This window comes from Leishmania panamensis, assembly GCF_000755165.1.
Source record: "Leishmania panamensis strain MHOM/PA/94/PSC-1 chromosome 16 sequence".
NCBI lineage: Eukaryota > Euglenozoa > Kinetoplastea > Trypanosomatida > Trypanosomatidae > Leishmania > Leishmania panamensis.
In genome coordinates this window covers 529987-552332 of record NC_025861.1, presented here as the reverse complement: position 1 = coordinate 552332, position 22346 = coordinate 529987, and the positions used below count along the sequence as shown (strand labels likewise).

Genomic DNA, 22346 nt, shown 5'->3' with positions numbered 1-22346 from the left:
CCTCCCTCCCTCCCCATTTTCCCTTCCTTGGCTCTCGCAAATAAAGGCCCCCCTTTCGCTACACGTTAAACCTCCTCCTTTTTCGCTTTTCGTATTGTTGCTGCTCACTCAACTCCTCACGTGTGTCGTCGCTGTCGAGCGCGTTTCGTCTTGGTCGGCCCCTCCCTCCCTCCCTCTCTCTCTCGCGCTCTCGTCGGCTGCGCCTCTGCTCGGCGCCCACCGTTTGCACGGCCGCAGTGTGTGTACACTCGCTTAGCGGAAACGCAAGAGCTGACATCGCCACACACGCGCCAAATAATAAAAAGAAATCGTGGCGCACCGGCGGACTCGAAAACGCTCAGGGACGTTCTCCGAGGCCGAGGGGTAGCAGCGCGTTCAGGGCTCCAGTAGCACACCCCACAGCAGCAGCAGCAGCAGCGATCAAGTGTGGTGTGCTGATATTGTCGAGCAACAGTATGCTCAACTCACTTCTGAATGTGCCGGTGCCGGCGATGGTGCGACCGCTGCGCATGTTGGGTGGTGGCACCCCCAACTCAAAGGACGGCAGAAGTGGACACCGATCGTCACGCCAGGCGCAAAGCCCATGCTCATTGCCGGGCTTCAGTAGCAACAAAGTGAACCCAAGGCACACTGGCCCTCTCGCAGACATGGTGAATACGGAGGCAAGAAAATCGTCAGTAACGCCACCACCGCGGCCGACGATCACCATCTTTGCAGAACTCGACAAGGATGACGCACAGTCCGGTAGTATGGGCTTCGGGAATGCTAGCCGCACCACGATGAAGGACTACATTACCAGAGGTGCAGCTCTCCAAGTCGACCAGGACCCCCTTGCCAGTACCCAGACCGTATTGACGCCCATGGGCTACAGCTCCTTGTGTCAGTATGCCAACGCCGAGGCCACAGCGAAAATGTCAACCTCATTCTCGAACGAGAGTGCAGTCGTGGCAGGAATACGGCGGAAGAGCGGCTTTCTCACTTCCGCTGGTAGCAACGATAGTCGTGAGAACATGGACGGCACCAGTTTGAGGCCACCCAGCTTAGCTGACTCCTCCGATCTTGCCGCGCAGCGCAACTCGAGCTTCCTCTCAGTGTTGCCAACTGAAAAATCGTGGATGCACGGCCGGACATCAACGTATACCGGGAGCGAGGAAGCAGTGCATCATCCCGTACGCATCTCCGCGACACCTGTCGTGCCCATCGTTCCACACGTCGCCGAGCTATTGTCGCGCAAGCGCGTGGTGGAGGATATGCAGCGGCTTTACGGTGGTGCCGGCGGAGCAGCGAAGTCGACCGCTGTGGACTCTGCGAGCGGATCACTACAGGCGACCGTCTCTGCGAAAACACAAAACGTGTCATCGGTGAGCAGTCGCACAGGGAGCGCTGCCGAGGCCTCCAAGTCACCCGCGATATCGAATGAAAAAAACAGCCATCACTCCCTCTCCACCTCCTTCAGCTCTTCCCCCAGGAAGCCGGGGAAGGGGGAGAAGAAGGCGCCGCTGGCGACGGGGACTGACAGGCAGCTGGCGCGTGAGCAGATCATCCGGGTCGGGGTGCAGCGGCTGTACCAACGTCTCAGCGAGCTGCGCCTGGTCGTTTATCGCGTTCAAAACGATGGCAACTGCCAGTTTCGGGCCATCTCGCATCAGCTGTTCGGCAATGAGAACTATCACGACATCATCCGCAGCCAAATCGTGTCCTACATGCGGTCAGCACGAGCGGAAAGCTTCGACTACTACTTCGAGTCGCCTGCACAGGCTGACATGTACTACGACAACCTCGCCAAGCCCGGCTCGTGGGGAGACGAGCTCTCACTGCGGGCAGCGAGCGATTGCCTCTACGTGAACATCCACGTCTTGTCCTCTGAAGAGCGCAACTGCTACATTACATACCGTCCCTCCTCCGACCATGCCGTCTCGGCGCCGTCGTTTCTCGTAGACGTGTGGAAGCTGCGGGAGCGCCGCCGGGCTGAGCGCCGCCTCCTCCGCACACGCGGGCCGCAACAACAGCAGCCGCTACAGCACGCCCACCGCCACGCCTTCGGGAATTTGCAGCAGGCGTCGTCGTACACCGGATTTCAAGACAACACCCAAGGCCTTGGTGCCGCTACAACAACGCTTCCCAGCGATTACAGATACCCCTGCAGAGGCGGTAGCAGCAGGTCGGCGAGGGGAGAACACGGCAAGGCGGCGGTTGATCAAAGGCTTTTGGTGCCGCAGGGCAGCGCACCCGGCTTCTCTCCCAGAAGGCAGTCGATGGGCAACTACGAAAATGCTAATCGTGTCAAGCAAGACAACGATAGCGATGAGGAGGGCGAAATGGACGCAAACGCGATTCAGCTCGCCCTGCACCGTAAGCTGCAGCAGTCCGAAATCCGCTTCAGTTGGCCGTCCTCGACGATGGGCAGCAACAATCTCGGCGCTGTGACGCCAGGGAGTGGCGGCAACGTTGGCAACCTCAGCCTGGAGGCGTCTACGATGCCGCTACTCCAACATCAGTCGACAGCAGCGCCGAATCAACTGGAGCAGGCGGCGGCAGTGCCGGTGCCGCGCCTCGTTAGCGGCAACGCGGACGCCTCGCGAGGCATGGCGACGAATCAGCTCGAGAAGTTCCGTGCTGTTGGCGCCGAGGTGCAGTCGCTCGATGCGGCCACTCAGCCCGTCAATATTTTTACCCAGAGCATGGAAACAGCGAACACATGTGGCACGGACGATGTTGCCGTCTGCTTTCCCCGAAAGCCAACGTCAGGCGCGACAGCTCCTGCAGCGTCATGCTCATCGCTACTTCAACCGCAGGCGCAGCGCAGTATCCTGACCATGACAAGCGGCACAATCGCAGAGACGCCTCTGTTAGGTGGCACGCGGCAGGTTGACCCTATCGCTGCCCCTCCAGCGCTTTCACGGACACAGCGGCAAGGGGACGAAGCTGGCGAAGTCATGTTGCTTGCGTCCACTACAAGCCGCGGCCCACCCAATCAGGTGTTGCAACAGAGCTTCTCTTGTCTGCAGAGCACCACCTCAGCCGCCGGCTACGCTGACCACTTTAACACCGACACCGCGCAAAGTTGCTCCCCCGCGATACTTTCTCCCAGCAGTGGCGGATATGGTGCCAGCTCGCAGCTCTTCGGCAGCTTTGTCCCACGCACCGCCACGCCTTCTTTCGGCCTCGGGGCCGATAGCGACGGAAACGTGCAGAGCGGCTCGGATGCCAGCGCTGGTGTCAACCCATCTGTTCACTGCTTTTCCTTCGAACCGCGAACAGAGCCCATTGACATCTTTCTGTCCTACCTCTACCCACTGCACTACAACTCGCTCAGTGTGAAGCAGTAACAACAGTCGGCTACCGAAGCCGCGCTCCACTCTCCCCCACCCGGCTGGGGCTACGGCAACACCTTCAACAGCACCGGCGCTACAGTCGCGTGGGAATGCTCGGTGGGCACTGAGACGTACATGTACAACTTTGAGCGCGTGGCTTCTCCCCGTCCTAGGAGTACATCCCCACAGCGGCGTCCCGCGGTGCGACGAGTGCGGCGTTGCCACAGTTGTGGGACTCACGTATGGCAACGGTAGCGGCTCGCGCTCTGTTTTGCTCTTCTCGTTTCCACAAAGGTCCGGCTCCACGCCCCCTCAAACTGCCCACGATGGATGAGCTCGAGGTGACTCCCCAGTCAAGTCCACAGCGGCTCTGCCTCGGGCCTTGACGAAATTCACCGTTAGAGCACCGAAGTCCTACGAATGCACGACAGGAGAGCGCTGCTGATCGTCTACAACCAGGAAGCCTGCACCGGCCGCGTCCTTCATAGATGGAAGAAGGCTCACTGTGCCCCCCCCTCGTGGCCGCACACGCCTGATGGCGATCCCCGCGCCCAACCAGCCTGTGGCGCTGCCCAGCCGTCTGTCCAAGCTACTCGAGCAAATGGTCTCACGACGACAGCGTGATTTTCTGAGAGACAAGCTGCAGTCACCGCCGTCTAGCTTTCGTCCCCAACGCCCCAACGTAGGCCTCTGGAGTCGCCTCTTCACGTAGTGCAGCTCCAGGCAGGTACTAGGATGGGAGGGGGGGTTGTGTTTGTGAACTCCTAGCTCGCTCATTGGACTCGGTAGATCACGGCGCTGTCATCGCGATGCTGAAGGAGTTCGGCGTAGAGCCACACCTCACCCGCCGAGTCACAGACCTTTCAGATAATGATGACGCCTGCCCTCGCCTCCCCAGAAAAAGAAGTCCAAGGTGGCCAGGTGTATGCGGGGGGACCCGCTTAGCGCGGAACTCAGCACGACACCCGGGACTGCACGGTGCCTTCTGTGCGGATTGACCGCACACTCCAACTCGCTCTCTGAGCAGTGGAGTACTCGACACTCTGGAGCACCTCACGCGGCCTTGTCCCACCCCAAAAAAAAAAACGAGGCACATCCTCTTTGGTAGGAGGTACCGCCACCAGCTGAAACTCTTCGCTGCACGCATGTAGTTGGAAGAAGATCGACAGCCCCGCCTGCTCGGTGTGGACCTCCAGCTGATGTGCGGCGCTGACCAACGCGTTGCAGAAGCCATCGAAGCAGCCACGGTCTAACTTGCCAAGCTGCGCGTAGTGTGCTAGCACGAATGCGCCTGCCAAGGGGTCTTTTCCGCTCTTTCTACGTGGCACTGAGTGAGTCAGAGCGATTCTGCGGTGCCAATGCGTGGTGGGACAGCGTAAGCTGAAGCTGCGCAAAGGCCCCTGAGCACATGCCAAGGCAGCAGCAGCCATAGTGGGTACGACCACATACGCAGACAACCGCCACCTACTGAGAGAGGTCGGCACACTACCCCCCTCCCCGACTCCATGGTGCTGCTGCGTTGCGCATGTGGCGCAGTGGGCGTACATGCCGCATGGCGGTGCTGCCACAAGACGCCGGCAGCCCGCTGGGAATTTCTCTCCTATTTTTGTTACAAAACTCCCTTACACGCTGTAGGCAGATGGTGCAACGCAGGCAGACATCAAATGAGGAGCGGCCGCGATGCTGTCTGGTCATGATAGACTCATAGTTGCAGCGACGACAGGCTTCGGCCCCCCTCGCTTGCTATCACGTTGAAGATGAAGTAATGCTGTCGCCTGACCTACCGCAAAGAGAGCTTCACCAACTGCAGCACAGGAGAGCAAGTGTGACTGGTGTTGCAGACTCGCTCTCCCGCCTCATGGAGCCCAGCGCGGGACCTACAACGGATGGAAGATGACATCCTGCGAAGCATTCAGGCACACACACACACACACACATGCCGGCGTTACCGACCCGTCGCGTGCGCCTCTCATTTCAGCTTGTCTCTGGCCACTGTGAGTTGGAGCGCAGCGACGAAGCTGAGAAGCTTGTAGTATCGGCAGTGCCAGAGGCGCCAGCGCCAAGTGCATGGATCACAGACCTGGTCCCCGGTCTCCGACGCCAGGTCAACGTCCCCTGAAACAGCGCTACGCGACACGGTACGACAAGAGCTCCTTGGCGACCGCCGCCCCACACCAGAAGAGCACAGATGTCGAGCTTGCAAAACGACATGCGGCCCTCCTCGCCCAGTTCCGCACGGGGGCCTATCTGTGTTTTGGATTCCTGCAGCGGCAGGTGACTGGCAGCAACAAGTTGGCGTTGAGGTGGTGTGCTGGCTAGTATTTCGCTAGCATTTTGGTGGCCTTACCCCTGCCAGATCCTCCGCTCCAACGTGTGGTTCCCACGAAGGCCTTCGACGAGGCGCTGTGCAATGTGTGCTGCGTGACAATCCTGTCTCATCCAAGGCTCGAAAATCGCCCTTTTCCACACTGTGATCTTACAAGCGATGATTTGATTACGCACAAGCCACTCACGCTGCGTGCGCTTCCCCCGTCCAGTGGCTACCGAGACCCCCCTGTGCCTCTTCCGGATGACAAGTGGTGGATTCTTTGCACGCAGGCACGTACTTATACACAGGCCCTTTCAGCTTGGCATCACCACTGCTGCCAAAGGCGTGTGGATTCAAGAGACGGCGGGATGCCCCTGCTGTCATACGCGCACCACAGCCTCTCGCTTGCCGCGGCATATGCGGGCAATTCACCCCGACACGTCCCCGTGTAATCAACAGAGAGAAAAGATGCAGACAGCGCGTCCTATCTTCCGCAGACAACATCGTCGTTCTGCTACGCGCCTCAGAATTGGACACTGCGAGGACTGCGCCCATGCTGTCAAGCACAGCTGGCATGCTGGATCGCATCCAAACAAGGCACCGAGTGGCCCGAAGACTAATGGTGATCGACGAGTAAGCCGCGCGGAGAGGCACGCCAATCAGCCCCAAAGTGCCCCGTCTGCGACAGGTGAGGTAGTTTTTACATACAACTGGGGGCTAACGAGGCACAGTGGCCGGAGGCATAACAGGACCACTCAGAATTACATCAAAGAGCCCACCAGACTCCACTATGGAGAGCCTCCATCACCACAGGATGGCATGCCGTAGCTTGAAGCGACTGAGGGCAAAACATGGCACACAGGCAGGGTGTAGGGACCCGTAGGGCCCTGAACTGAGGATGGACAACTTCCTACTTGAGCACATCCAGCACGCACCTGCACCACCGCCTGCTACTCGCACGACTGACGTCAGCACCTCTGCCTTCGAGCAGGATCCTGGACACGGTCGGCTTGGATCAAGAGATGCAGTGCAGCCAACTTCATGTGACGTCAGTCGCGCAGCACGCACCCGGAGAAGAGGAAGGGCAAGGACAAGCAGAGCTTGCTAGGCCACATGACCAGACTCGACGGCTGACGGCTCATCCTGGTGAAGAAGGATTGAGCCGCAGTGCAACAGGGGCAGATGAGCTGTGGTTGTATGCGTGGGTCTGCTGGCTTGTTCGTGGTAGAATGGACACGAGAGAGAGTCCTTCCCTCTTTTCAGCCTTGATGACAAGGAGCACTTCAGTGCGTGTCGTCCCAGGCTCCTGTACCTACGTCGCGGGGAAGCCAGAGCAATGTATGGCTACTGACGTAGGTGGTTCAGCCCTGGATGGCGCTGCGTCGCGGAGAGACCTGCAACAGTGAGCACGTCTGGGCCACCCATATGATAGGCAAAGTCTTAATGTGGCTCGAGCATACCTCACCTGCCCCTCGCTGCCTACTGGCGGGGAGTCTGCGCCACCCCGAGGGATGCCCCACGTGCCGACCCGCATAACGGGAGCGGCTGTGAGGCAGGGCTGAGTGCAGCTTGACCTCAAGGCCATGCTCAGATGACTGAGTCGTCGCATTGCTGGGCCGCGTGTATCTACGGCTGATTCGCATCACGCGATGGGGCCTGTTGCGGGCCGTGGCTACACCAGAGTATATACAAATTTTTTTTTTTACGACAAAAAATGAACACGTTGAGAACGAAACGAAAACCCTCGTCCCCACCGCCGTGAGTGAAGCCAGCTTGTCTGAGCAGCTCCACAAGTGTATACGTGTCTTCTAGCGCGTATCCTGCCGCTTCTCGTTGTTCCTTAAGCTTGCGCGAAGCTGCAGGTTCATGGAGATGCATGCGCATAGTCGCCTCTTTCTCTCTGGGTAGAGGTACAGCTTTGCGAAAGCACTTTCCCTCGCCTCCTCCTACTGCGCACTACCACTGTCCCTCTCTCACACCGTCCCGCTCCCGAGCATGGCTATCGTCCAGTTACTCCTCATTCTCGTTGTGTATTGATACAATCACTTCTGGCGGACGCATACATGCACGTTTGATACGCTACGCACGAAGGCAAAGCACCTCAACTACCAGAGCGTCCAGCTACGCTCTCCCCCCCTCTCTCCCTCTCTCTGAGTGAGTTGCTGTAGCCCATACGTTTCTCTTTATTCGCTCGTCGTTAGTCCTTGAGAGAGAGAGATGGGGCAGGCAAAGACAAAGCTGAACATCATCATCTGTGGGCTGGACAACAGCGGAAAGACCACTATTATCAACTTCATGAAGCCGGAGGACCAGCGCTCCGAGAACATAGCAGCCACAGTGGGGTACAACGTAGACAGTTTTAAGAAGGGAAGAGTGCATGTCACGGCATTTGACATGGGCGGAGCTCAGAAGTTCCGCGGGCTATGGGAAAGTTACTACAGCAACGTTGACGGCGTCGTGTTCGTGATCGACAGCAGCGATGCGCTCCGCATGTGCATCGTGAAGGACGAGCTAGAGCAGATGCTCCACCACGCCGACCTCAAGACAGCCAAGGTGCCATTTATTTTCTTCGCCAACAAGATGGACCTCGCAGGGGCGAAAACGCCCGTAGAGCTGACGCAGATTCTACAGCTGAACAGCCTCATGGGCGATCATCCCATGAACATCTTCGCCTCCAACGCGCTTCAAGGTGAAGGAATCGAAGAGGGGATGGACTGGCTGCAGTCAATGATGCTGCGTCAGGCAGTGCTTTCAAAGAAGAAGTGAGCTGCGCAGCAGAGACCAATGCGAGAGGGGGGTAGTATGGGGTGCCGCACACAGACACCGACGGAAGCGATTCCGGCGGCATGACATTGCTGTTCGCTGTGTCTGCGTTGTTATGCGTGCGCTTTCAGTGCCGCCGCCGCCGCCCCCCCCCCCTTCTGCTGGCCTTCTTTGGCGGTGGTATCAGGTGAGCTTCTTGTGGTATCAAAACTTCTCGTGCCCGCAGGGCTGCCCTGCAGGCCCGGGCTCTCTCGGCTAGAGGCTCACAGCTAATCCTCATTGTTGTTTGACACACGTATATTATGGGCTTTCATGTACAGCGACGACCTCTTCCCCTCCTCTCCCCTTTGTTTCGCCTCTCATCTCATCTCATCTCTCTCTTGTCTTGATTTTCTCTCCCAGGACTGTTAGTATTCTTCCACTTTCACTTCTCCTTTGCTTTACTGGGTCATCCCCCTCGCCGCTCCTATCCTCCGCTCACTTGCTCTCTCTCTCTCCCTCCCTCCCCCCCCCCCCCCGTGCCCTGCCCTGTCCCAGTGTGCCGAGCTACGTGTGTAGTTCTCTGCGCACGTGTCATCCGCCTCTGTTGCACTCGATGTGCCCAACATTTATTCCCACCCAATTATGTTGCTGGAGGTGTACGGCATGAGCGTTGGCCCCTGCTCGACTTAGAGAGAGTGAGAGCGAGAGCGAGATGAGGGTTGCCCTCTTGCTCATTCGGTCTGACGGCATCGACAATACCATTTCTGTGTGTTGTGCGAGAGTGATGTGGTGGGAGTGGGACCGGGGAAGGGAGGGCGTCTGAGGATGGGGGAGGGGGGGCTCTATCATGATGCAACCAGCAGCTGTGATGGTGGAGGGGGAAGCAGGTGCATGTGCATCCGCGCCGCAGCAGGAAGAGCTCCTAGCGCGGTGTTGCCGCTATCGAGAGAAACACTTACAGGCAACGACGGAATGATACGGGAAAAGAAGAAAGGGGTCCGCGTAAAGGCTTCCTTGGCTCTGACATACTTCTCCCTCCCCACTGATCCTTGCACACGCGAGCGACTCTCAGGAAGGAAGCACAAAGGGCTCGGTGGCGACACACCGAATACCGATTTGGTGAAGCCACATTGCGTGTGCACGTACGGTTTGTAGGCAACTGTTGATCGCCGCGAATCGCAAAAAAAAAAAAGCAACCGCCCCTCACTCCTCTCTCACACTCTCTGCCACACAACTGACTTCACTCGAGCCCCCCCCCCGCTTGTTTGCTCTTCTCCATGTCTTATGCGCCAACACACACGCTTGTGTCGGCACCTCGTGCGTGCATCCCGCGCACTCTCATTCGCGCTCACGCTTTCCCCCCCCCCCTACCCCCCCGCCTCACCCGAAAAGCGGGACATACGCGACATACGTGGCACTCCGCTGCACGCACGCACGCACCACACACACACACACACAGCAGACCACGAGTGACAGCCAGACGCCTCTATCACGCCTTGCGACGTCTGTGCGTCACAAGCTCTAGCCTCTCCTCTTCATACTCTAATCCTTTAATACAGTCAGGCATACGCGCCGACACACTCCATGGCAGCCAACGGCAACGGGCACGCCACCGACACTGGTGCCGCAGAGGGCCATCCGTTCCTCGGTCGCGAGCTGCGTGTTGAGCTGACAGACGGACGCATCATCATCGGTACTCTCATCGCCTACGAGGGCAGTGGTGACCTGCTGCTACAGACTGCTGTCGAGCAGCGCGTCTTCAAAGATGGCGAAGTCACGATGCGCGGGCTGAACCTGCTCGCCATCCCCTTCAAGCACGTGAAGGGGCTGCACCGCCGTCAGCCGGGGTTGAAACCGATCGTGCTCACCAGGGGCGAGGTCGAAAAAGAGACACCGGCGTTGGTGATTTAAGGAGGATGGCTAGCGGTACATGGATCAAACAGGACGGGGACGAGAGAGGGGAGAACGGGGGTGAATGGTGGATCGTCGGGAGCGCAGCAGTGGGCTCTCACTACGTCGGTGCCCTTTCCTTGGCACGTGAGTTTTCTGCAGGCGCCATCCCCCTCATACCTCACCCCTCACTTGTTCGCCCTCGCTCTCCCTGTCTGCCTCTGCCTCTTTCCTCGCTTGTCTCCCCCCCCCCTGCGGTGTTGACGTCGACGCAGTCCCGCCTTGCCTTCTGCCTTTTCCCCTCTTTAATTTGATGTCTTTGCCCGCCGTTGTAAGTTGCAGCCCACGCGCACGTACGTGCGTAAGTGTCTCGCTCCCTCACGCTCTTCCCTCCTCCCCCCCCTCCCTCTCGCGCCCCCCTTTCCTCTTGTATCGCACTGTCGTGGCGCACCCTTGTTGTTGAGTCCACGCAACGGCATCCGAGGGAAGGAGGAGACACCTGCGTAGCGAACGTCTCTCTTGTTCTCTCGTTCGTCCGCGCTTTCAGAACTGCACCTCCTTCCTGCGTCCTTCGCTCTCGTTTCGGCCTCTCGCGTTGGCGCTGAGCACAACGGAGAAGGCAACACCCATGCAGGCGCAGAGATGGCGGTGTATAACTGACAAAGCATCTGTGCCGCTTCCCCTCTTGACTTGTTGCCGCTCCGCCTCCTCTTGCTGCACGGTGCCGCAGCGTGTATGGTGATGCGCGCCTACTTGTGTGTGAGCGCGTAAGGTGGTCCTTCCTACAGACACTCAGAAGGCATCCAGCTGAAAACAACAACAACGACCCACGCAAAACTCTACAGTTGCGCCATTGAGGAGAACTTCTGCTAAGGCTGCCCTAACGCATGCAGCTTTTTTTTCTACTGGCGCACGTCTGTCAAAATGACTCCTCAGCAGTGCGATTACGCAGGAAACAAATCCACTCGCTGCTGTGCTATGTAATGTACCCGCCGTCTCATCCCATCGCTGCTGAGTGAGTGTGTTTAGCGGTGTGCTCCTCCTCCCCTCCTTCCCCCTTCAGCCGTCGCGTCACGATTTCGCCCTCTCTCCCCCCTATTTACTTATTTCACCACATCCGCCACCTCCGCGTACCCACACACACACGCACACACAAATTTAACGAAGAGCTCATTGTCTGTTAAAAAGGGCCCTACGCCTCCTCGGGTCTCATTGTGGCGACCTGATCAATACATCCGCACACACGTCGTGTGTGTGTGTGTGTGCTGCTTCGCTCGGCTCGTCGTGTCTTCGTGTTGCTCTTCCACTTTTTTCCTTTCCTTCCTCCCGCACACGGACGCACCATCGACCGGCTTACGCATCCTTCGTCGTCGTGAGTAGTCCCTTTTAATGCTCTCGTTCCCTCTCTCTCACTCATTCGCTCGCTCGCTCACTCGATCTCATTCAACTCGCCCTCTTGGTGCCGTATTACCCGCCTGTTTTTCGTGAGCACGCGTTCTCACTGCCACCATCGCAACCTTTGAGGGAAACGCGCCCGCCTAAATCCTACCGCTCGACTCTCTTGCTTTCTTTTCCTCTTCGCGGTAAAAGTACAGCGTTTTTCCCGCTGTGTATTCATCAGTCACTCCCTCTCGCCGTCGCTGCTGTGCCGTGCTGTCCCCCTCCTTGCCCAGGTATTCATGCCTAGCATTGCGCCCCCTCCTCTTCTTCTCCCTCCTCTCCTCTCTCCACCTTTGGCTGATCTCTTACGCGTCATTTTTAGTCGCTCGTCGTCTATCACTGGGCGTGTAGTGCGCTCTGACTCCTGGTCGACACCCCCCCCTCCTTCCCTCGTTTCTGCAATTTGAGTGTCGATCTGACCTGCGTGCGCGCGTCACTCTCTCATACACTCCAGTGAGCGGCACTTGACACGCGTGTTTGAGCACCATCGCCCGCGCCAGCAGTTGCCCTATTAGGATAAGCGGCCGTGCTGCGGTGCTGTTTGCACGGTTGTGGGCGTGTGTGCGTGTGTGTGTGTTGGATGCTTTCGGTGAGTCTCTACGCTATTGCAGCTTCATCTTTTCCTTTCACTGTCAGCCATCATGAATTTACTCAAAATCTTCCTGGCGCTCGCCATTGCCGCCGGTGCAGTGCTCACCTACCACTTCGCCTACTTCCTCGGGCTCATCACGTATGGCGTGGCTGTGTGCGGTGTGTGCAACTGGTGGATGAGCGCCTTCATGCAGGCAGGCCCACGTACTTCACGACAAATTCCTCAGCACCCCATCGCATACTGCCAGCAGCTTTCCGCATTGGAACTCAGCAAAGCTTACCGTGAGGGGCGGCTCAGCTGCGTCGAGGTCGTCAGCACCTTCATTGAGCACATCAAGTCCGTGAACCCGTACATGAACGCGCTGGTGTTCGACTGCTTCGACGAGGCCATGAAAGCGGCGGTCGAAGCGGACCGCGTTTGGTCCGCTTGGCGGGAGCACAAGGACCCGAAGCGTATTCCCAGCTGGTTACTCGGCGTGCCGTGCACTATCAAGGAGTCCATGAAGTGCCGCGGCTGCCCCAACACAGCTGGCAACCCGAAACGCCGTCGAATAACATCCGAGGTCGACAGCCCGGTCGTGAAAAACTTCCGGGACGCTGGCGCCATCATCCTCGGCGTCACCAACACCAGCGAGTTGTGCATGTGGTACGAGAGCTCCAACTACATGTACGGCATCACCAGTAACCCCTACGACACTCGCTGCCTCGTAGGGGGCAGCAGCGGCGGCGAGGGAGCCGCTGCCGGCGCGGCCTTCTCCACCTTTAGCCTTGGCAGCGACATTGGCGGCTCCATCCGCATGCCAGCCTTTTTCAACGGCGTCTATGGACACAAAGCAAGCCCGCACTACATCACCAACATTGGCCAGTTTCCAGCTGCCAAAACGTCAGCGAACCACTACATGACCACCGGCCCTATCTCCCGCTTTCCGGAGGATCTCATCCCGCTGTCGCAGATCGCTGCACGTGGGGGCTTCCGGCTCGACCCGGTCGTCTACCCACCGTGCTCGCCGCTCAAGAAGGTGCTTGACCTCCACCACCACCCGCTGCGCGTCTACGCGCTAGAGGACTACGGCCTCTCGTTCATTCGGGTGTCGGAGAGCCAAATCGAGGCCGTGCACGCGGCAGCAGAAGCGCTTCGCGAGCGCTACTGCGCCAAGGTGACGTACATCAATGTCCGCACGCCGTCGCGCTCAACCGGCGGTGTCGTACCGCCAGAGTTTCAGCCATTTGCCAACACCTTATCCATGTGGGCGTCGGCGCTGACCAAGGATCCGACAGAGTCGAAGTTCAGCCTGTGCATGTCGCAGGGCCACATGGGAAGCATCAGCTGGTGGGCCGAGGTGGTGCGCTGGCTGTTCGGCCGCTCACACCACACGCTGCCTGCCATCGTGCTATGCACGCTGGAGACGCTGGATCTGGCCTTGCCGCAATGGTTGAAGGCCAAACGCGAGGAGGGGCTGCTCCCCTTCAAAGTGGGACTGGAGTCGCTTCTGGGCGTCGACGGCATCATTATCGCTCCAACGTTTCCGTCGGCTGCGCCGCGCCATCATTTCCCGCTGTGGAGCCCATTTCAGTTCCAGTACACCGCCGTCTTCAACGTCCTACAGCTGCCGGCGACCGCCTGCCCCGTCTGGCCTGGTGCCTTCATGGCCAACAGACGTAAAAGCGTCTCTATCCACGAGAAGCGCTGCCAGCAGCTACCGCCCGACTTCCACCTCCCCAAGGGGGTGCAGGTGGTGTCTGCGACAGACCAGGATGAGCTGTGCATCAGCGTGGCAATTGCCCTCAAGGACGCTCTTGGCGGCTACCGCTACCCCTCATGGGCGATGCTCGAGGGCACTGACTACTAAGCAAGAGTGGGACTCGCGGAAATGGAGAGGTCGGACTATAATGGAGGATGAGGACGGCGCTGAAGAAGGGACGGAGAGGGGCTCTGAGGGGGACCCAATGACTCACATGTCCTCGCTGTAGGGGGGAAGCTGACGTGACATTCATTCCTCAGTGTCGACCGTCTCCTCCTCCTCAGTTTTGCGGCGATGTATGGCGTCGTCTTTGCTCGCTCACTACCGTCGTTTTATTCGGGTCTTTCGCCGTTTTCTCTCGAGTGGTGCCTTTGGGCGCGTATAGAGTTTTCTCCTCCACTTCTCCACCATAGAAAATCGCCTAGTCGACGGTGTGTGCACCTGCCTGTCTGTCTGGCCTGTTCAGATGAAGAGGGGGATGGGGAAGGCTCGACGTTGGAGACAGGGGTGGGGATAGAGAGTGAAGGTGTCGGGTATGGTTGAGTGCGTTGTGGTAGAGCTATCAAGAGAGGAACAGCGGGGTGGAGAGAGGTCGATCAGAGCAGCGTGGACGAGGATTTACAAGACAGCAAGGCGCGGGTGGCCACGTCTGTGTGTGTGTGTGCGAGCACCACCAGGGGAGCCTGGAAGTGGCGTGTAAAGAATTTGTTCAGTTTGGCGACATTCTGGTGTGGGCTGTCGTGGCGCTGTGAGCGTTGCTCCTCCCGCCGATTTCGTCGCCACCCCCCCCCCCCGTTGTCGAGTTCCCTTCACCACCTCACCCCGTCTCTTTCCTGTTCACCGCCCCCTTCGTCCCCTGCGCAGTTCTTCCTTTCAGTCCCCGGCTGCCTTCCTACTCCCCCTCTCCCCACCGTCATCCCAACTCTGCCGCGCGTCGCACGCTGGTGGCGCGTCCTCCGCCCAGTCCGCATCCGGTGCGACGCCTCAAGTTGTTTGACCAGGACATGTGCCATTGCTCCTTTTTCAGAGCCCTAATTTCTCTCTCTCTGTAAGCGCTTTCGCTTGTTGCACTGTATCCGGTGGCTCTCTGATAGGGACTGCCTGTTGGTAAAATGCACCTCTGCACGCGATGCTGTGATGGGGGCGGTGTCGATGACATGGGCGACCGCTTTGTCGTCTTCAGCGACGCCGACTGCTCTGTATGTGCGCCTGCGTGGTATTAGGTGAATTCATTAGTGCACGCGCCATGGTGGGCCTCGCTGCGTGGGTGTGGTTGTGTTTGTAGCTAAAAGTACACCCAATTCGGCGCTTGCTAAGGGGAATGTAGTAGTAGGTGGGTAGGTAGGTGGGTAGGTAGGTAGGTAAGGCGACGCCCACCCCCTCACTTCTTAGTGGGGCATTGCAACGATGCTAGGTGTGGCCAGAAAGGGACGAGGCGAGAGGAGATAAGGGCAGGACTGGTGAAACTTGGGCGGTCGTTCAGTGTATGGGTAGTGATGGGCGAGTGTTGGACGACACACTCTACCCCCACCAACCTCACAGCCCTCCTCCCTCCCCCACCGCGTCTTTTCTCCTTCTCTGCTCCTTTCCTCTGCTCGTCGCCGAGGCCACTGTGCGCGGAGCACATCCGCCATCGCACGCACGGCTTACCAATCGCGCTCTTGACTCTCGTTGTCGGCGTGGGCAGCACCTCTTTGCATTCTTGCGCGGTGCTGCTCGACCTCGCCCTCTCGCTCGCTTCAACACGCCCTCTCACCCCTCTCCTCCCTCCCGCTTCTCTGACGTGTGCCTCCCTTTATAACACTCACCCACGCACGCACACACACAAGACAGCAGTGCAGGCGGGTTGCGAAACGTGTTGCCTCTCCACTCACTGTGTTGTTGTCCCGCTCGCTCGTTCTGTGCGTGTGTTCCTTTCACCTAACCAACGACTAATCAAGGAGTTAAAAGTTTAAGCTGTAAGCGACGAACACTGGCAGACGTCTCCTCTCAACACACACGCACACACGCCAACTACTATTCATTCTGCTACCCCCCCCTCTCTCTCTTCCCCCCTTCTCTCTCCTCTCTCTCTCTCTCTGGCAGATGTCCCTGACCACTGCTTTCCCCTTTCATGCGTACGTGGGAGATCTGCGCACGCGCACCGTCCATGAGCGCAAGAGCGGTGTTTCCCTCTCCCTCATGACCTCGGAGGACATGGCACGCCTCGCATTGGTGGAGGTGCGCGTGCGCTGTGGGCAGGAGGATCGACTGGCGCCGTGGGCCCCGGCCGTTCGGCGGGACGGCACTTACGCCACGTTCTACGACACGCGCATGGGCAACTTTGATGCCCGCACGTACCCTCCGCAGGCGTGCTCGACGTGCTGCAATACGCTCAACTCCAAATACGGCAATGAACGCTGCCAGGGCCACTACGGGTACATCAGTATGCCGCGTCGCTACCCAAACGACCCGAACCGCTCACAGGAACGCCTTAGTGTCATTAACCCACACCTCACCCACGAGGTGGAGCAGCTGCTGCAGGCCGAGTGCTTTTTCTGCCACCGCTTCCGCGTGCCCGAGTTCGACGTGATCCGCTACCAGCAGGCACTGCGCCTCGTCGATTGCGGATTGATCGGCGAGGCACTGCGGTTCCTGGACATGGTGGCAAACGCCCGCGGACAGGACATGCGCAGCCGACGCCGCCGTGACGCGAACGAGACCGTCATCAACGACATTCCTCTTATGCTGGATCACATCGACATGCAGCTGCGTCGCCGCGGTGCCGCTGCACCACTTCCCTCTGGGGCTACGGCAGGCAAGATGGGGGCCCGCGGCGATGATAGAGACACCGGTGCAGCTAGCGTGTCGGCGCACGTGAATGGCAGCGGTGACGGCTTCCTCAAGCCGGTCTTCGACGTCCGCAACGAGATCTGCAAGCAGGCACTGCGCAGCTTCCGCGAGTTTGGCAACGTCTGCGCGCACTGCCAGGGCATCTCACCTCGCATCACGACAAAGAATGGACATCTCTTCTTCTACTTCAACAAGAAGAACGCGGACTTCAACGTGGCAAACGGTGGGCTGACAGTGACGCAGCTGCGGGAATGGGAAGAGATGAACCGTCGCCAGGGGCGCAGTCATACGTACTTCCGCACATCGTGGGCGCGAGAGCACATCAAGCAGCTGTGCCAGCGCGAGTCTACCATTCTTGCAGCCCTCTACCCACACCTCGGCGAGGCCACCCTAAGCATGCCGTACGCCTGCTCGCTCCCGTCAATGTACTACTACAAGGTGCTCTTTGTGGACAAGCTGCTCGTGCCGCCGCTGCCCCTGCGCCTGTCTTCGGGCGTGCAGGTCTCCGAGTCCGGCAGCATTGTCCCTGACGCCAGCACACGTGCCCTATCTGATGTCCTCCAGTTTGTCGAGCAGATCGAGGCGTACTACGTCCTCGCAAACAACTCCACCCCAGAGCACAACCTCGTCAGCACAGCGCAAGAGATTGCACAGGAGCACAACCTGCGGAACTTGCAGGCCAAGGTGGCGGAGGTGTACACCAACGTGCTGGAGAGCTTTGCCAAGAAGGAAGGTCTGTTCCGCATGCACATGATGGGCAAGCGTGTGAACCAAGCATGCCGTAGCGTCATCTCACCCGACTACTTGCTGGAACCAAACGAGGTGCTACTGCCCCGCCCCTTCGCCCGCGCGTTGACCTTCCCGGAGCTGGTGTGCAGCTACTCACCAGCGCGCATGCTGTTCCTCAAGCGGTGTGTCATGAACGGCCCAGATATGTATCCGGGCGCCACTCACCTGGAAATTAGCCTGACGAGCGGTGAGACGCGCTTCGTGGACTTGCACGTGCCGGAGCTGATTCGGCGGCAGCACGCCATGAAGTACTTTGCGATGGTACAGACCGGCTCCCTCACGGTCCACCGGCATATCCTCGATGGCGACCACCTCATCTTCAATCGCCAGCCGACCCTGCACAAGGTATCCATGATGGCGTATCGTGCCAAAGTGCTCTCCGGTTTGAAGACACTCCGCTTCCACTACGTTAACGGCAGCTCGTACAACGCCGACTTTGACGGGGACGAGATGAACATTCACGTCGTGCAGAGCCTCGAGGCAAGGGCGGAGCTTGAGTGTCTGATGGACGCCAACCTCAACTACCTCGTCCCGACGTCTGGCAAGCCGATCCGCGGCTTTATCCAGGACCATGTGGTCGCCGGGGTGCTGCTGACCCTCCGCGACAAATTCCTGCCGCATCACACCTTTGTGCAGCTTGTTTACAACGGCATCGCACCGTACATGCAGAAGCACGGCAATCCGCTCAGCCCGCACGCAACGCTGACAGAGCTGATTCCGATGCCTGCGGTACTGAAGCCGCATCCCTTATGGACGGGGAAGCAGCTCATTTCTGCGATTGTCCACTACGTGACGGGCGTGGTGGAAAGTCGTGGTGGCACGCGCAAGAGCAATGGTGTCAGCATGCACGGCACCTCTCTCATCCAGCCGAACACCTACACCACCACGGACCCCCACACCGGTGAGCTCGTTTCGGCCTCGCGCAAGTGCATGGAGGATGGCCACGTGCAGTTTTTTGAGAGTGAGCTCATCACCGGCATCCTGTGCAAGAACCAACTTGGCTCCTGCAACCTCTCCGTCGTGCACGTCATTCACGAAATCTACGGGCCGCACGTGGTTGGCGTGCTCTTCGGCGCGCTTGGTCGCGTGCTGTCTATGAGCCTGCAGCGCGAAGGCTTCTCCATTGGCATGGATGACATGATCCTCTTGCAAGAGGAGCGGCGTACGGCGCTGCTGCGCGAGCTAGACAATGCACCCCTCAGCCTCCCCGACGACGAGGCGAGGGTGATGCCGGTAATCATGGGGATGGCGACAAACCTCCAGAAAGAATTCGTGCCGGGACGCATGCTGCGGCCTTTCCCGCAAAACCAGCTGCTGACCATGACCATGTCGGGTGCAAAGGGTAGCAACACGAATGCAATTCAGATGTCGCTCGGTCTTGGCCAGCAACTCTTCGACGGACGCCGGGTGAAGCGCATGAACTCGGGCAAGACATTGCCGTCGTTCTTTGTTGCGGAGAAGCGAGCTCGCTCGCTGGGCTACGCGATTGGCCGCTTTACCTCCGGCATTCGACCGGCAGAGTACACCTTTCACGCCATGGCCGGTCGAGATGGGCTCATCGACACGGCCGTCAAGACCTCCCGCTCTGGTCACCTGCAGCGGTGTTTAGTCAAGGGCCTGGAGAGCCTCGTTGTGCAGTGGGACCACTCCGTGCGCGACGCCAACGGCAGTGTGATACAGTTCCTCTACGGTGGTGACGGGCTCGACCCGATGCGGACCTCGTCCCTGCAGGCGTGGGAGGTTGTCAAGGACAACTGCGTCGACCTCGGTCGAAAGATGAACGTGAGCACCGGCGTGATGACGGGCGAGGAAGAGGCCGAGGCGGCGGCGTTGCGCAACAGCCATGGCAAGCGCGAGCGCGCCTACGAGACGGCTGCGGCGATGCGTGCGGCACAGCGTGCATTGCTGGAGGCGGAGGCGCAGCGCGACCCACTCCCCGCCCACTACAAGGCGAGTCTTGACACGTACCTGGAGACCAAGGCGCAGTACCCGCTCTTCAAGAAGGTGTCGCAAGTCGCACGATGGGCCAAGAACGGCGTCTTGAGCGAGAAGCTGCACGAGAAGCGTGAGGAGAGTATCCGGTACTACCGCGACGTCATGACGGAGCTAACGACGCGGCGGCGGGTGCGGGCCTACTGCGACGCTGGAGAGCCCGTCGGTCTGCTGGCGGCCCAGGCCGCTGGAGAGCCGTCAACGCAGATGACGCTCAACACGTTCCACAGCGCCGGGTCGACTGTGACGCACGTGACGGAGGGAATTCCGCGCCTTCGCGAGCTGCTCATCTACGCCTCTGTACAGAGGGTGGCAATTGTGGTGCCGGTGGAGAAAGCGACGGAGACTGACGAGGAGGCGATCTCGCGCATTCTGCAGGCCGGCGTAGCGACACGGCTGACAGACTGTATGGCCCGCGTACCTGTTTCTGCGGCTGCCACCGCGGCCACGGACAGCGGTGCCACGACGAGGGCGCACACGACCTCAGGGTACCACTACCACGTCACCCGCAGCGCCGAGGGCACGCAGGTGACGGTTGCCCTCCTCTTCTCCAAGGTGCTTCTTGTGCGAAAGCAGCACGCCATGTGCATGTCGCGAGCCGAGCACCTTCAGTCTTTCACACAGACCCTGAAGAGCTTTGCACGACAAGTAGTGACTGCATTGCGGGGTCGCTCAAAGGACGAGCGCGAGGGCGCCGGCGGACCGATGCGTGGGACGACGCAAGACCCATCTTCCCAGGTGGATGACAGCGGCGCTGCAGCCGGCGGCGGTGGCATGAGTGACAACGACGACGACATCGACGAGCAGTCCACGCAGATGAACACGCCGGCGCTTGGCGCCGCCTTGGCGCCGTCTGCCACTGGCAGTGAGCTTGGTCGGGATGACTTGATCCCAGAAGGGGACAACGACGGCGGTAGCACCGCTAGTGACGAGGACGATGACGAGGAGGTGGCGGACGGCTCGCGGCGTCGCAAGGGCGACAGCGGCAGCGGCAACAGTCCCCTGTGCAAGAAGTCTCGAGCAGAGGAGGACGACAACGAGGAGGAAGACGAGGACGGCAACGGATCGCTCTGGAAGAGCTCCAGGAACAGCGGCGTCAACAGCGAGGTGGCTGCCACAGCATCCGGCACGATGAGCTACGACTGCTTTCCCACAATGTGCGTCATGTACGGCAGCAAGAAGTACCGGGTCGAGATCGCGCCGCTGCTGCGGACGGCGGCCACCCGCGACGGCGTTGTGGCGCTGCCGGAAGATTTTTTCATAGTGAACGTGTCGATACAGACATCAGACCAGGTGGTCGCCGTCATCCCGGATGTGCTCGAGAGTGTGCTGGTCCGACAGACGTTCCCTTCGTGGCTCACGCAGTTTGACGCCGTCTCGTACACGCGCAAGGCCGAGGACCCGACGTGTGGCGAGATGGTTTTCCAGGGCTCCGCAGCGACCATCCGCAGTGTGACGGCGTTCCTCGCCCTCTTCACCGTCCGCGCACGCGCTATCAAAGTGAAGAGGGCGCGGTCCACCGACATTCGCGACATGTGCACCTCCTTTGGCGTGGAAAGCGGCTACAAAGCTCTCTTCGATGAGCTGGAGAAGCTTTTCAAGCGCTACTCCGTCGACTACCACCACCTCACTCTCATCGCCGACGCAGCGACGCACCGTGGCGTCTGGGAAAACTACAACTTTACCGGTGTCATCTCCCACAGCGCCAGCCCGCTCTTCCAGATGACATTCGCGTCGTCAAAGCGCTTCCTGCACACAGCCCTGACGCGCGGCATCGGCGACGAGTTGAGCTCCATCAGCTCGGCCATCATGGTTGGTGAGCGGCCTCGCGTCGGAACAGCACTAGTCAAGGTGGGCCAGGACCCACAGATCTTGCGCGATGTCATCGAGAAGAACCTTGCCTGAGGTGGACAGCGCGTGCACGCGTGCACGCTGTACTCTACGACCTCCTCCCCTTAAAGCGCACTGACGTCTTGGCGTTAGTTGTTGTTTCCGCTGCTTCACGGAGGAGCTTGTGATTTGGTTCTCCTCGGCACGAAGGCGTATCTGCGGGCGTTTCACGCGGTGCGCACCAGTTGGGAGAGGTGTTGGGGATGGCGGTGTGCGACTAGTGGATGTATGGGCGCACCATCGTTTGCTCTTGCTGCTGCTGCGTGCGTGTGTGTGTGTGTGTGTGTGTGTGTGTCGTTTCTAATTTTTATGTTGGTGAGGCCCTTAAGCTTGGCGCTATGAAATAAAGGCACACACACCCTCCCTCTCTTCCCAGTGGACGTGATGGGATCCGTGAACGTGGCTGCATACATGGACAAGTCGCTCTCTCTCGCGCTTGAATAGCCCCACCCACTCAGGCACAGACACGCAGACAGCCCCCCATAGCACGGGCGTATGTGGGGGCTGTCAGTCGATCTCTCCGCCAGAGTATCCATCGGTCGGTAGAGTACAGGTGGGGAGTTTACTCATGAAGTGCCGGGTGGGGGGAAGGGAGGAGGGAGAGGAGCCTGTGTTGCCGCGTAGTTCTGTTCTCTCTTTCTAACGCTATGAGTGCTGAAGCTCAAATTACCGTGTTCGCACAATTTGTTCGTTTCTGCGGCCTTCCGCTTCGCAACACAAGCGCGTATCGTCGACTACCCACACGCACCCATGCACACCCGCAATGGAGGGAGGAAAGGAGGAGGAGGAGGAGCGTAGCGCTCCCTTGAGTAA

The 22346-nt window shown here is 59.3% G+C and overlaps 5 protein-coding genes across 5 annotated transcripts, besides 3 other annotated features; all 5 read left to right on the top strand.

Moving 5' to 3' along the window:
* Positions 1-455: 455 nt before the first annotated feature.
* LPMP_161350 (hypothetical protein) lies at positions 456-3329 on the top strand (the record flags this gene model as incomplete). The annotated part of the gene is made up of 1 exon (XM_010699361.1): positions 456-3329. The coding sequence occupies one exon, from the start codon at positions 456-458 to the stop codon at positions 3327-3329; it is 2874 nt and encodes a 957-aa protein (XP_010697663.1).
* Positions 3330-3600: 271 nt separating this feature from the next.
* Positions 3601-3958: a repeat region.
* A 631-nt stretch (positions 3959-4589) lies between these two features.
* Positions 4590-6866: a repeat region.
* A 55-nt stretch (positions 6867-6921) lies between these two features.
* Positions 6922-7352: a repeat region.
* A 487-nt stretch (positions 7353-7839) lies between these two features.
* LPMP_161340 (small GTPase, putative) lies at positions 7840-8388 on the top strand (the record flags this gene model as incomplete). Its single annotated transcript, XM_010699360.1, has 1 exon — positions 7840-8388. One exon carries the CDS (start codon positions 7840-7842, stop codon positions 8386-8388), a length of 549 nt encoding a protein of 182 aa, XP_010697662.1.
* Positions 8389-9951: 1563 nt separating this feature from the next.
* LPMP_161330 (hypothetical protein) lies at positions 9952-10278 on the top strand (the record flags this gene model as incomplete). Its single annotated transcript, XM_010699359.1, has 1 exon — positions 9952-10278. The coding sequence occupies one exon, from the start codon at positions 9952-9954 to the stop codon at positions 10276-10278; it is 327 nt and encodes a 108-aa protein (XP_010697661.1).
* Positions 10279-12338: 2060 nt separating this feature from the next.
* Positions 12339-14138, top strand: LPMP_161320 (amidase, putative; the record flags this gene model as incomplete). Its single annotated transcript, XM_010699358.1, has 1 exon — positions 12339-14138. One exon carries the CDS (start codon positions 12339-12341, stop codon positions 14136-14138), a length of 1800 nt encoding a protein of 599 aa, XP_010697660.1.
* Positions 14139-16115: 1977 nt separating this feature from the next.
* Positions 16116-21548, top strand: LPMP_161310 (DNA-directed RNA polymerase I largest subunit, putative; the record flags this gene model as incomplete). Its single annotated transcript, XM_010699357.1, has 1 exon — positions 16116-21548. The coding sequence occupies one exon, from the start codon at positions 16116-16118 to the stop codon at positions 21546-21548; it is 5433 nt and encodes a 1810-aa protein (XP_010697659.1).
* Positions 21549-22346: the final 798 nt, after the last annotated feature.